Source organism: Lathamus discolor, chromosome 5 (assembly GCF_037157495.1).
Source record: "Lathamus discolor isolate bLatDis1 chromosome 5, bLatDis1.hap1, whole genome shotgun sequence".
Classification (NCBI taxonomy): domain Eukaryota; kingdom Metazoa; phylum Chordata; class Aves; order Psittaciformes; family Psittacidae; genus Lathamus; species Lathamus discolor.
In genome coordinates, this window is record NC_088888.1 from 31,230,832 (window position 1) to 31,242,931 (window position 12,100).

The 12,100-nt window shown below is 44.2% G+C and overlaps 1 protein-coding gene across 2 annotated transcripts in view; it reads right to left on the reverse strand.

The window, feature by feature from the left end:
* The window catches only part of MTR (5-methyltetrahydrofolate-homocysteine methyltransferase), a 56,297-nt gene that overhangs the window by 41,838 nt on the left and 2,359 nt on the right, over positions 1-12,100 (reverse strand). Inside the window, exons 2-4 of one of the 2 annotated variants that reach the window (XM_065680206.1) lie at positions 7,101-7,312; positions 4,460-4,549; positions 2,463-2,532 (exon numbers count right to left, since the gene is read on the reverse strand). In XM_065680206.1, coding sequence (XP_065536278.1) covers positions 2,463-2,532; positions 4,460-4,549; positions 7,101-7,312 — 372 coding nt within the window. Of the gene's footprint in view, positions 1-2,462; positions 2,533-4,459; positions 4,550-7,100; positions 7,316-12,100 lie in introns of both variants that reach the window. The other variant, XM_065680205.1, reaches the window with a different exon arrangement.

The window sequence follows — 12,100 nt, forward strand, 5'->3', positions numbered from 1 at the left end:
GCATCCTTATAGGCCCCCTTCAGACACTGGAAGGCTGCTGTGAGGTCTCCACACAGCCTTCTCCAAGCCGAAAACCCCAACTTTCTCAGCCTGTCTTCATACGGGAGGTGCTCCAGTCCCGTGATCATCCTCATGGCCCTCCTCTGGACTTCTTCCAACAGTTCCATGTCCTTTTTACATTGAGGACACCAGAACTGCACACAATACTCCAGGTGAGGTCTCACAAGAACAGAGTAGGGGGCAGGATCACCTCCTTCGACCTGCTGGTCATGCTCCTTTTGATGCAGCCCAGGATACGGTTGGCTTTCTGGGCTGCGAGCGCACACTGCTGGCTCATGTTCGTTTTCTCATCGACCAACACTCCCAAGTCCTTCCCAACACAGCTGCTCTGAATCTCTTCTCTGCCCAGCCTGTAGCTGTGCCTGGGATTGCTCTGACCCAGATGTAGAACCTTGCACTTGGTACGGTTAAACTTCATAAGTTTGGCATCAGCCCACCTCACAAGCTGTCAAGGTCCCTCTGGATGGCATTCCTTCCCTCCAGTGTATCAACTGAACCACACAGCTTGGTGCCATCGGCAAACCTGCTAAGCGTGTACTCAATCCCACTGTCCATGTCACTGACAAAGATGTGGAACAAGACTGGTCCCAACACTGATCCCTGAGGGACACTACTCATTACTGGTCTCCAGCCGGACATCGAGCTATTGACAACAACTCTTCGCATGCGGCCATCCAGCCAGTTCTTAATCCACCAAGTGGTCCATCTGTCAAATTGATATCTCTCCAATTTAGAGACAAGGATGGTTTGTGGGACAGTGTCGAACGCTTTGCACAAGTCCTGGTAGATCACATCAACTGTTCTACCCCGTCCATCAGTTCTGTAGCCCCATCATAGAAGGCTACCAAATTGGTCAGGCAGGATTTCCCCTTAGTGAAGCCATGCTGGCTGTCACCAAACACCTTGTTGTTTTTATGTGCCTTAGCATGCCTTCCAGGAGAATGTGCTCCAAGATTTTGTCAGGCACAGAGGTAAGACTGACTGGTCTGTAATTCCCCGGGTCTTCCATTTTCCCCTTCTTGTAAATGGGGGTTATATTTCTCTTTTTCCAGTCGTCGGGAACTTCACCTGACTGCCATGATTTTTCAAATACGATGGCCAGTGGCTTAGCAACTTCATTCACCAGCTCCTTCAGCACCCACAGATGGATTTCACCAGGTATCACGGACTTGTGCATGTTCAGGTTCTTAAGATGGTCTCGAACCAGATCCTCTCCTACACTTGGCCCAAGGTCTTCATTCTCACAGTCCGTGTGTCTGCCTTCCAAGACTTGGGTGGTGCGGTCAGAGCATTTGCCAGCGAAGACTGAAGCAAACAAGTCATTAAGAACCTCAGCCTTCTCCAAATCCAGGGTAGCCAGTTCTCCCGAGAGCTTCCGGAGAGGGCCCACATTGTCCCTCATCTGTCTTTTATTTGCAGCGTACCTATAGAATCCCTTCCTGTTATCCTTAACATCCCTAGCCAAGTTTAATTCTAACTGGGCTTTAGCTTTCCTAACCTGGTCCCTAGCTTCCCGGACAACATCCCTGCATTCTTCCCAGGCCGCCTGTCCTTGCTTCCACCTTTTATAAGCCTCTTTTTTCCTTTGAAGTTTCCTCAGCAGCTCCTTATCCATCCAAGGAGGTCTCCTGGTCCTCCTGCTGCACTTTCTTCTGGTCGGGATGCAATACTCCTGAGCTTGTAGCACGTGGTCCTTGAATATCAACCAACAGTCTTGGGTTCCCCTCCCCTCTAGGGCTATATCCCATGGAACCTTATTAAGCAGGCTCCTGAAGAGGCCAAAGTCTGCTCTCTTGAAGTCCAGAGCAGTGAGCTTGCTGCATGCTCTTCTCACTGTCCACTGTTAGCTTGAAATACAGTTTGATGCTAGAATACAAGAGGAAATTACTTTTCTTTGGAAAGACAGCACTGTCTACAGCAGTGTGAATGAGCTGTAACCCTCTCAATATAAAGCCTTGAAGATAAAATGACTGCACATTTACAAATGACAGTCACAAACTTAAGAGCAGCTTAGTAGTTGCTGAGTAAAGTAAAACAATTAGGAGTAACTGGTAATCCACATTTACCTACAATCAGCTATCCCATCACTGAAGTACAGACCTGTGCCATACAAACCTAAGCAACTTACAACACATCTGGAATACATGTATCGTCTGCAGTCTAAAACAGGAAGGCACAGGATAGCTATCCTGCAGAACCCAGTAAAGGACCAGAACCTGCAAACATGCTCAAATTAGTGCGCTATGCAAAACTGCTCCTGGGCCTAAACTGAAGAGTGTGAATGTCTGCATGTTCCTGTGAAATAAACCACAAAGCTACCCTCTATTTAGCAACTTCTCAAAGATTGTAACAAGACAGTCAAAACCACAAAATAACAAGAAATTAAAACTAATATTGCTTACCTGTCTGAGCAGTTACATCATCTGCTGCTTTTCTGGCCACCTGTGCAGAGACTCTGTTTAACCGATATGCCTAGAACAATTACGAAAATTACCAAGTAACCTTTAATTCAGTAGAACATAACCCATCCTCAAAGAATCACAGAATCACACAGAATCACAGAATCCCAAGGGTTGGAAGGGACCTCAAAAGATCACCTAGTCCAACCCCCCTGCAAGAGCAGGGTAACCTACAGTACATCACACAGGAACTTGTCCAGGCGGGCCTTGAATATCTCCAGTGTAGGAGACTCCACAACCCCCCTGGGCAACCTGTTCCAGTGCTCTGTCACTCTTACAGTAAAGAAGTTCTTCCTGATGTTAACGTGGAACTTCCTATGCTCCAGTTTACACCCATTGCCCCTTGTCCTATCACTGGATATCACTGAAAAAAGCCTAGCTCCATCATCCTGACACCTACCCTTTACATATTTGTAAACATTGATGAGGTCACCCCTCAGTCTCCTCTTCTCCAAGCTAAAGAGACCCAGCTCCCTCAGCCTCTCCTCATAAGGGAGATGTTCCACTCCCTTAATCATCTTTGTGGCTCTGCGCTGGACTCCTTCAAGCAATTCCCTGTCCTTCTTGAACAGAGGGGCCCAGAACTGGACGCAATATTCCAGATGCGGCCTCACCAAGGCTGAGTAGAGGGGGAGGAGAACCTCTCTTGACCTACTAACCACTCCCTTTCTAATGCACCCTAAGATGCCATTTGCCTTCTTGGCCGCAAGAGCACATTGCTGGCTCATGGTCATCCTCCTATCCACCAGGACCCCCAGGTCCCTTTCCCCTTCGCTACTTTCCAGCAGGTCAACCCCCAACCTGTACTGGTACATGGGGTTGTTCTTCCCCAGATGCAAGACTCTACACTTGCCCTTGTTAAATTTCATCAAGTTTCTCCCCGCCCAACTCTCCAGCCTGTCCAGGTCTCGCTGAATGGCAGCACAGTCCTCTGGTGTGTCAGCCACTCCTCCCAGTTTTGTGTCATCAGCAAACTTGCTGAGGGTGCACTCAGTTCCCTCATCCAGGTCATTGATGAAAATATTAAACAGCACCGGTCCCAGCACCGACCCCTGAGGAACTCCACTAGTCACAGACCTCCAGCTAGATTCTGTGCCATTGACCACAACTCTCTGCCTTCTTCCTTTCAACCAGTTCTCGATCCACCTCACTACTTGATCGTCAAGCCCACACTTCTTTAGCTTATCTATGAGGATGCTGAAACACTGCACTTTCATTCAGCAGCTCACAGTACACTGAAGGCTCCCTAAGTCATAAAAACACATGTAAGCACTATTACAAAGCTTTAAAAGGAACAGCTCTATGCATCTCAGCAACAGTTACATGGTCTCATTTCACGTATGCCCCAGCCTACAGCTGCTTATTATAACATTTCATTCTGCAAGGCACCAGTTAAATCCTGCAGAAGTCAACAGATGCTGAAAAACAGGACTTTGAGGACAAAATTAACATACTTTTCATTCACTTTTTGTTCAAGTAGCGTATTTCCAAGTATTTTCTTTCATTTATTTCTCAAATTCTCAAACCAACAGAACACAGAATTGGTCTGACAAATGCAAGCTTGAAAGAACTTCTACATACTCAGCACAAAAACAACACAAATAACCAAATGCTACCAAGTGTAGCATTTAGTAAATTGGAAGGACTGACGCAAAACATCCTCTTAAACAGAACTGCAGCATTCTGTGAATATTCAAGCAAAATCTAGGACAAATTATTATTGCCTGTGACTTCAGCAACAAGGGGCACACTATGACTATAACACACAGCAAGTACAATTGTCCAGAGCAGTGGAAATGAACTACATCATCACATGCCTCAAGAGGCAGCACACAGTCAATAAACAGAACAGCAACGTACTCTGGGACTAAGCCAATATTGGCTGCTAAAACAGATATCTTTATTAATATTTTAAAGTGTCGACAGTTCAGCATTCTTACCAAATGTTCAAGTCCATAGTCAGCTTGTGCAACTCGAGTGCTGCTGAAGGTGTTAGTTTCAATGATGTCAGCACCGGACAACAAGTATTCCTGCAAGACATGAAAGAAAAAACCTCCAAGACCCACAGATCTGAGATATGGAATGAAAGCAACACAACTGCTTTGTCTCGAAGTTGTTCAGTTGACAAAAAGTCACAAGTAATCTCCTAATTCAAAGGAGATCAAACTCTGAACACCTTACTCAACAGCACAGGGCCAAAGCAACAGAAGTCTTCCACGTAACCAATTTTTGGGGTGCTTGTGTCAGCCACACTTTCTATCAACAGGGGATGTTTATAGAGTCATCTCTACCACCAAGTCCAGTACCTCCAGCACATTCTAGACTTCCGCAGAGACATGGTCAGACACAGTCCAAATGCCATCAGCAAGCGAGGGCTGCTGTGGGCAAACTCAGAAAAGGCACCAGTTAAAAAAACAACAGAGAATTAGAGAATTTAAACACTCTGAAAGGAGCTGTACAGCACATGAGCATACTGGGAGAGATTATAAACAATGGAATTATGCTTTGTGCAGATCACATTTAAAGTTTAACTAATGGCCGAGATTCACAACGCAATTAAGCTTTCTGCTCCATTTTGGTTGTCTAATTCCCACTGAAGTAAGCTGAAATCAATGCAAGTTGAAATACTTTTTCACATCCTGGCCTGTGGTTTTATAACCTCTATAAGTTGCCCCCCTCCCTCCCTAATTCCTCTTTTTAATCACATTAACCCTTAGATGACCCCTGCATATTCAAGAAAATTACGAGATCTGAAATGCTAGAAAGTAAAAAAAAAAAAATATTAAAAATAAACCACTTGGATTTTCCTGCAAGAAGCAGATGAGCTCAGCAGCTTCAACAAGACAAATAAAGTCTTGATCCAAATAACAGCAGAAAATAATTAAATTGCTTTAAACATGTTTTGCTGCAAACCATGCTTTCTCTCAACTCCTCTTGGATACACATGGAAACACCTACAAATAGGTATATGGAAATACACAAGGTCTTAGGTGTACACTAATAACCAAGTCATGAAGTTTCTGAAAACCACCTAGACTAAAGAAAGATGTTAAATGTGTACAGCTTTATACCAGCTTTTGTTTAGTTCAGATCTATCATTTTAGCAAAAGCCCTTCAATTTTACTGCCTACCACCATAAAGGAAATAATACGCTAAAAGCAGGAAGATCATCTTTGCCTTTGTAAATACATCACCTCTCTTACCAACTTTGTCAGACAAGCTAAAGCCCAATGTTTACTTTTCAAGTTACAGATACCTGTGAGATCTGACTCATTAAGCAAATGAGTCAAAGGGCCATTAAGGCAAAAAAAAACAAACCAAAACAAACAAGCCCCCCAAAAACAAACCATAACAACAAAAAAATCCCACCATCAACCCTACATATAGTGGGATTACAGTTACTTTGTAGAAATATTTTCATCTATTATTTCAAGTTCTGTCCGATTCTCAGAAGAAATAACAACTGGTAGCTATAAAATATCAAGTCATCACCCACAGCTAAGAAAGCACCTGACTCAAAAAGTTGCTGCAGGTATGGGGACTCGATACATTAATTCTCAAGTCACATCGCTACTGCTCTGCTAAACCTACAAATTCAACTGTTAAACCGGCTTACCGAATTAAAACCACAGGCTATTAGAAATTCCAAAGTTCATGACCACTACAGCTCAGCTGACAGTCTAGGGACTGAAATCAATCTACAAATATTTCCTCATGAAATTTTTAACTTATTGTTCTTAAAATCCAAAGAATGACAGCAAGAATATAAAAATACAGACTATGTAACAAGTTTCACAGAGATAAGCCAATTATGATTCTAGTCAATGAAATACAGATCTTTCAATAAAGAACTGGAAAAACCCAGAACCGATGTGAGGCTCTGTTCCAACCGGTTATCTACTAGTTGCCATGCTATTCAAATGTGCCAGTTATTACAGTAAGACCAGTAAATAGCTGCAACTAAAAAATACACAATTTAGGAAGTTGCTTTTTGAAGTCTAATTGAAGATAGAAAGATAATAGAATCTGTTTGCAAATCCCTAATGATCAACCCTAGACTGTTTTATTCTCTGGGCCACACGTTAATATTCTAGGGAAAATCTGAGAACATGGAAACATACATACTCATTAGGAAGCCCACATAGTCATTAACTGTGGAGAAGCCTGCTTCAGGCTGCCACATTTAACAGCTATTTAATACACAACTACGGAAATATGCATCCAGAATTCCAGAATATGTCCTACTTAGACACATTTCAAGTGCTGGTTGAGGAGGAGAAAAAGAAAGAAAAACTAAATGAATCAGAATCTGCAATTAATAGAAATGCATCAGGGACATAGTTAGAAAGGGATTTAAAAACAACACTGCCTGGGAGACATCAGGAACCAAGACACGAATGCTGTGCTCACACAACCAGAACAGTCAAATCTGCTCATTCTTTTTCACATGGTTACCTAGCATTCTCTTCCCTATTCCCGAAAGACTCAGGAGAGCCAGCAGCCTGTGGCATGGAAAAAGTGAGTGTACAGGCCCAATTTTCCTTCCTTCTCTTGTGAAGAGACAGAAATCAGAACACCTACCTTGTGTATGTCACAAATTATATCAGGTTGAGTTATACTGAGAAGGTCATTATTGCCTTTCAAAGGCCTGGAATGATCTTTAAATTCATGCCCTCGGAAATCCTCCTCTGACAGGGCATGTTGCTGGATCATGGTACCCATGCCTCCATCCAGAACCATTATCCGCTCTTGCAGAATTGATTCAATTTCATCTTCCACGCTTTTCTGGAGATCTGCTGTAAGAAAAAAATCCAGTATTTCAGCAGCTTTGAAATTCCCTATCTATACACTTGTGCAACCTGAGCTCTTCCTATTTAAGAAACTGAAAAAAATAACCAATCCTCTACTGAAATCAAACAGTAACTGGTTTATTTCACCTACAGCTCCAATCACCTGATGTTAGGTAACAGCTGCATCTATCTAAATAGAATTAGACTCAATTGGTCCTTCACCAAAGTACAGTCACTTGCACAAAAAGAAGAGCATTGAAAGTTCACAAGGACAAGCAACAAACGCTCTATATAAACCAGCCTCCAACACTGAAAAAAATGTTACAATTTCCACCATAGCAACATTTGAACAGCAACACAGAGCCCCCTCTTAGACACCATACTGTAAGTGGTACACAAATGCAAACCAGAAACTAGCGCACTAAAAAAAAAAAAAGAAAAAACAAACCCAACTAGTTTAACTGCCTGTACCATAATGATAGAGATAAACTAAGTGAGCAAAACCAATCCTTCATCCGATTAAATAACGATTTTGCATTTACAGAATCATAAAATCATAGAATGCTTAGGGTCAGAAAGGACCTTAAGATCACCAAGTTCCAACCCCCTGCCACAGGCAGGGACACCTCACACTAAATCAAGCCACCCAAGGCTCTGTCCAACCTGGCCTTAAACACCACCAGCGATGGAACATTCACAACTTCCCTGGGAAACCACCACCCTTACAGTAAAGAACTTCCTCCTTATATCCTGGTTAAGTTTTAACACGTTACCCCTTCTGCTATCACTACAGTCCCTAATGAAGAGTCCATCCCCAGCATCCTTATAGGCCCCCTACAGATACTGGAAGGCTGCTATGAGGTCTCCATGCAGCTTTCTCCAAGCTGAAAGCCCCAACTTTCTCAGCCTGTCTTCATACAGGAGGTGCTCCAGTCCCCTGATCATCCTCGTGGCCCTCCTCTGGACTTCTTCCAACAGTTCCATGTCCTTTTTACGTTGAGGACACCAGAACTGCACACAATACTCCAAGTGAGGTCTCATGAGAGCGGAGTAGAGGCGCAGGATCACCTCCTTCGACCTGCTGGTCATGCTCCTTTTGGGGCAGCCCAGGATACGGTTGGCTTTCTGGGCTGCAAGTGCACACTGAAGCCGGCTCATGTTCAGTTTCTCATCAATCAAAACCCCCAAGTACTTCTGTTAAGTGAGCAAATGCCACTCAAACACCAAAAGAAAATTGCTGGGCTTTGCTTTATTTTGCACAAACACAGCAAGATGTTCTTCTTCTCTGCCAGAAGAAAACAAACCAGGCAAGTCACATGCTAATTATATGGTACTAGACAGGATAAGTCTAAGAATGACTGAAACAGAAACCTATGGACATTTCAGAGCTGTTGCTATGAATGAAGTTGCAGAGTTGTACTGCTTTAAGATCCCAAATAAAACCCATCCCAAACATCAAGCAAAAAGTCAAAACTATAATCTGAGGCATTAAAAAAGAAAAAAAAAAATCACCACAAAAACCCCAGTTAACAAGAATGGGACCTCACTTTCACAACTGTGTAGATGAACAATGTGTTTACTCTTCATCTCTCTCCTTCATCCAGCTTGGGCTTAGTCAGTTTCAGTAAACCCCATTTTGCATTTTGACTAGGCACTATCATCAAAACACTTGTAAAAATGAGTAATTTCTGAAGCACAAAAATATCCTTACATCTCAATATAACTTGCAACAGTAGTACTTAAAAGTCACTAGCAACTGCTAGCTGATTTGACTTTTTCCTTCTGTCTTCTTGCAATGCAACTTCTTTTTTGTCATCAGTATTGTTAAAAATTATTATGCTGGAAAGAAGATGAGGCCAGGAGTAAAGTATCGCAAGGTTACATTTATACCAGCACTTTGGAAAAAGAGCTCTAAATCAGATGTAGTCTCAGAAATAAGAGAAGCCAAATAAAATCTGCTCTCTAACAAGTATGCAAAATTTGAAGGGAGATTAAAATACAAAAAAGCAGGCCACTCTCATTTCAAATTGAAGTTTTAACATCACACAGGCAGGCTCAGCAACTTCTTACACAACAGCTTAAACCTACTAACATTAAGCCATCAAAATATTCATGAAAATAAAATCAGTTCTTGAGCTAAAGGCTGTCAAAAGCAAGACTAAAAAACTGTATCTGAAAGTACGCCTGCAATGCAGACTCCTATGGAGCATAACTTATATGCTCTGCACAGAGCTACAACCCAGTGAGACACATATTAGAGCTTGCTTTTGGTTTAATGCAGCCTCCTGACTCAACTCCTGGACTGCGGGAGTTGCAGCTCAGACAGCTGAGCCTGGCCATTGGAGCGCTCACAGAACCAGTCCTCCTTTCTGCAGGCTTCTGTCCCTTTATGCTTCCTGACATGCACACTGGAAAGCAAACAAATATATATACTATGGGTTTAAATACTGCACTGCATATAGTCTGTTTTGCTTTCTCTACAGCTTTCCTCACTGAACAGATGCCATTTCTGTGTAAGGGATTCTGCTTATAGGAGCACAGGTATCTGCCTCAAGTCTCTCTTTTTTCTGAAGAAGCTTTCAAGATTTGTGCTGATTCAGCATAATCTTGAAAAGCTGCAGGGAATAGGGTGGGAATCATGAAGGTGACCATCAATGCCAGAGATACACAGATGCTAAATTTTACAAATGGATGACAGCTCCAACCCCATCAAGCCCCAGTTTACCTGTCCCTGTTACGGGTAACACTTGACTCTTCTTCCATTAGGAGCCTGCACTACTTGAGTTTGTGCTCTGGCACACTGGCAATGAAATTTTTAAGTTGGAAACAAAGCCTGCAGATAGGTCCAAAAAGATCCCAGAAATCAGAAAGGATCAATTCGGTCATGGTAACACATCTACCTGAAAGGAGGACGGAGCAAAGCGGCGGCTGGTCTCTTCTCCCAAGTAATAAGTGACTGGACAAAAGGAAATGGCCTCAAGCTTCACCAGAGGAGGTTTAGATTGGATATTAGGAAAAATTTATTTACCAGAGGGGTAGTCAAGTACTGTTAACAGGCTGCCCAAGAAAGTGGTGGAATCACCATTCCTGGCAATGTCCAAAACCCATGCAGATGGGGCTCTTAAGTGACACGGTTTAGCGGTGGACTTGGCAGCCCTGGCGGATCTGTTGCACTTGATGACCTTGTAATCAATTAAGTTGAAAAAAACCTTTATGATTTATAAAGCCATACTAAAAAGTGCTGAACTCTGCCCTTGGGAGAAAAGCAGCCGGGCAGCTGGGAGTCAGCTCTGCTAAACAAGTACCATAATCTTAATTCAGCATTCAACTCACATAATTCCCCTCTCCAGCACAGAGAGGACACGAGAGTTTGTTACCAAACAAATGAAAAAATGTTTGGAGAAATCCCTAAGCAGCAAAAAATCATGCCAGCCTTTTGTTTGTTTGTTTTGTCTTTTGTTTACAAACCCTACTCCTACCTCTGCTCAGCCGGAAGTTGACTAAGATTCAGTTTAGGAAGATCATTGGTGAACTTCGGGAAACGGATTCCCTCTCCTATTCAGAAGTGTCCAGGAGAAAAACTGCCTCTATAGCTACAACAGAAATCGTAAGAAACAGGCAGTGATAACAGGACCCAGGCCCAATTACCTTGGGTTTACACTCTACAGAAACTTTAAAGCACATTACCACAGAGTGTTCTAGGGCTGGAACTAGTTTAGCAGACCATACCAAGACAGAATAGAAGTGACCCGGCAGCAGTGGCTTAAAAGTCAGTGGGATATGGAACACAGAATAAAAAATCCTAATGCCCTCCTTCATTTCCCCAAGGTAAATACTCTGGCTTGGGATCATGTGAACAAGGGAATTATTAGTCTGGAAAGGCAAAACTATATCAGCTACAACAACATCTGCATCTTACAGATGTTTCCAAGTAAGCCTGCATAGCATTCAGGGTCTCTCTGGTACAGTTGTTCATCCCTACAGAGATTCTAACGCTAACAGTTCTAAACAGTTCTAAACTTTGTTCAACTGTAATCTTGCGTTTCCACAACGTGGCAACTAAACGGCTTAGGGGATAATGCAAGATGATATTTCTCCATCCCAACCCACATAAACGCCATATGTGCATAACCGAAGGGATAAACTTTTCTTCACAAAAAAAACAAGACATCGAGGCTGACGGTTTGCTTAAAAAGATTTTATTTTTTGATGTCTGAAAAGATCCTCAAAAGGTGAAAAACCTCGGCCATCTGCCGAAGGGAGAGGCCCCGGAGCGACGGAAACCTCGCGCCCAGCAGCCTCAGTTCTGAGCGGCAAGAGCCACCGAGGGAGCCACCGAGGGAGCCACCGAGGGAGCCACCGAGGGAGCCACCGAGGGAGCCACCGAGGGAGCCGCGGGCCCTGGCCCAGCCTTGCCCAGGAACCGGCAGCGCCGCTGAGGCGGGCAGGGTCTCCAAGGGGGCGGCGCCAAGAGAAACGGTCCCGCCCCGAGCGGCTACAGCCCGCCCCAGGCGGCGCAGGGACAGGGTGTGGCGTGGCAGTCGGCGCCAGCAGCGCTAGCGGGAAGGGTCTGTGGGGAGGGTTCAGGGCCAGGGCCGCTCTGGAGGCTCGGCTGTGGGTGCCCCGGCGGCGGCAGCGCCGGTGAGAGGGGAGAGCTCGCGGTTCAGAGAGTGCCTGCACTGCTCTTGGGAGGGCGCGCAATGGGCAGGGCCGCGCTCGGTGCGCCCGGGTAGCAGAGGCTGAGCTGCGGGACGCTGTGGGTACGCTGAAAGGTGTCAGGGGAGCTGAGAG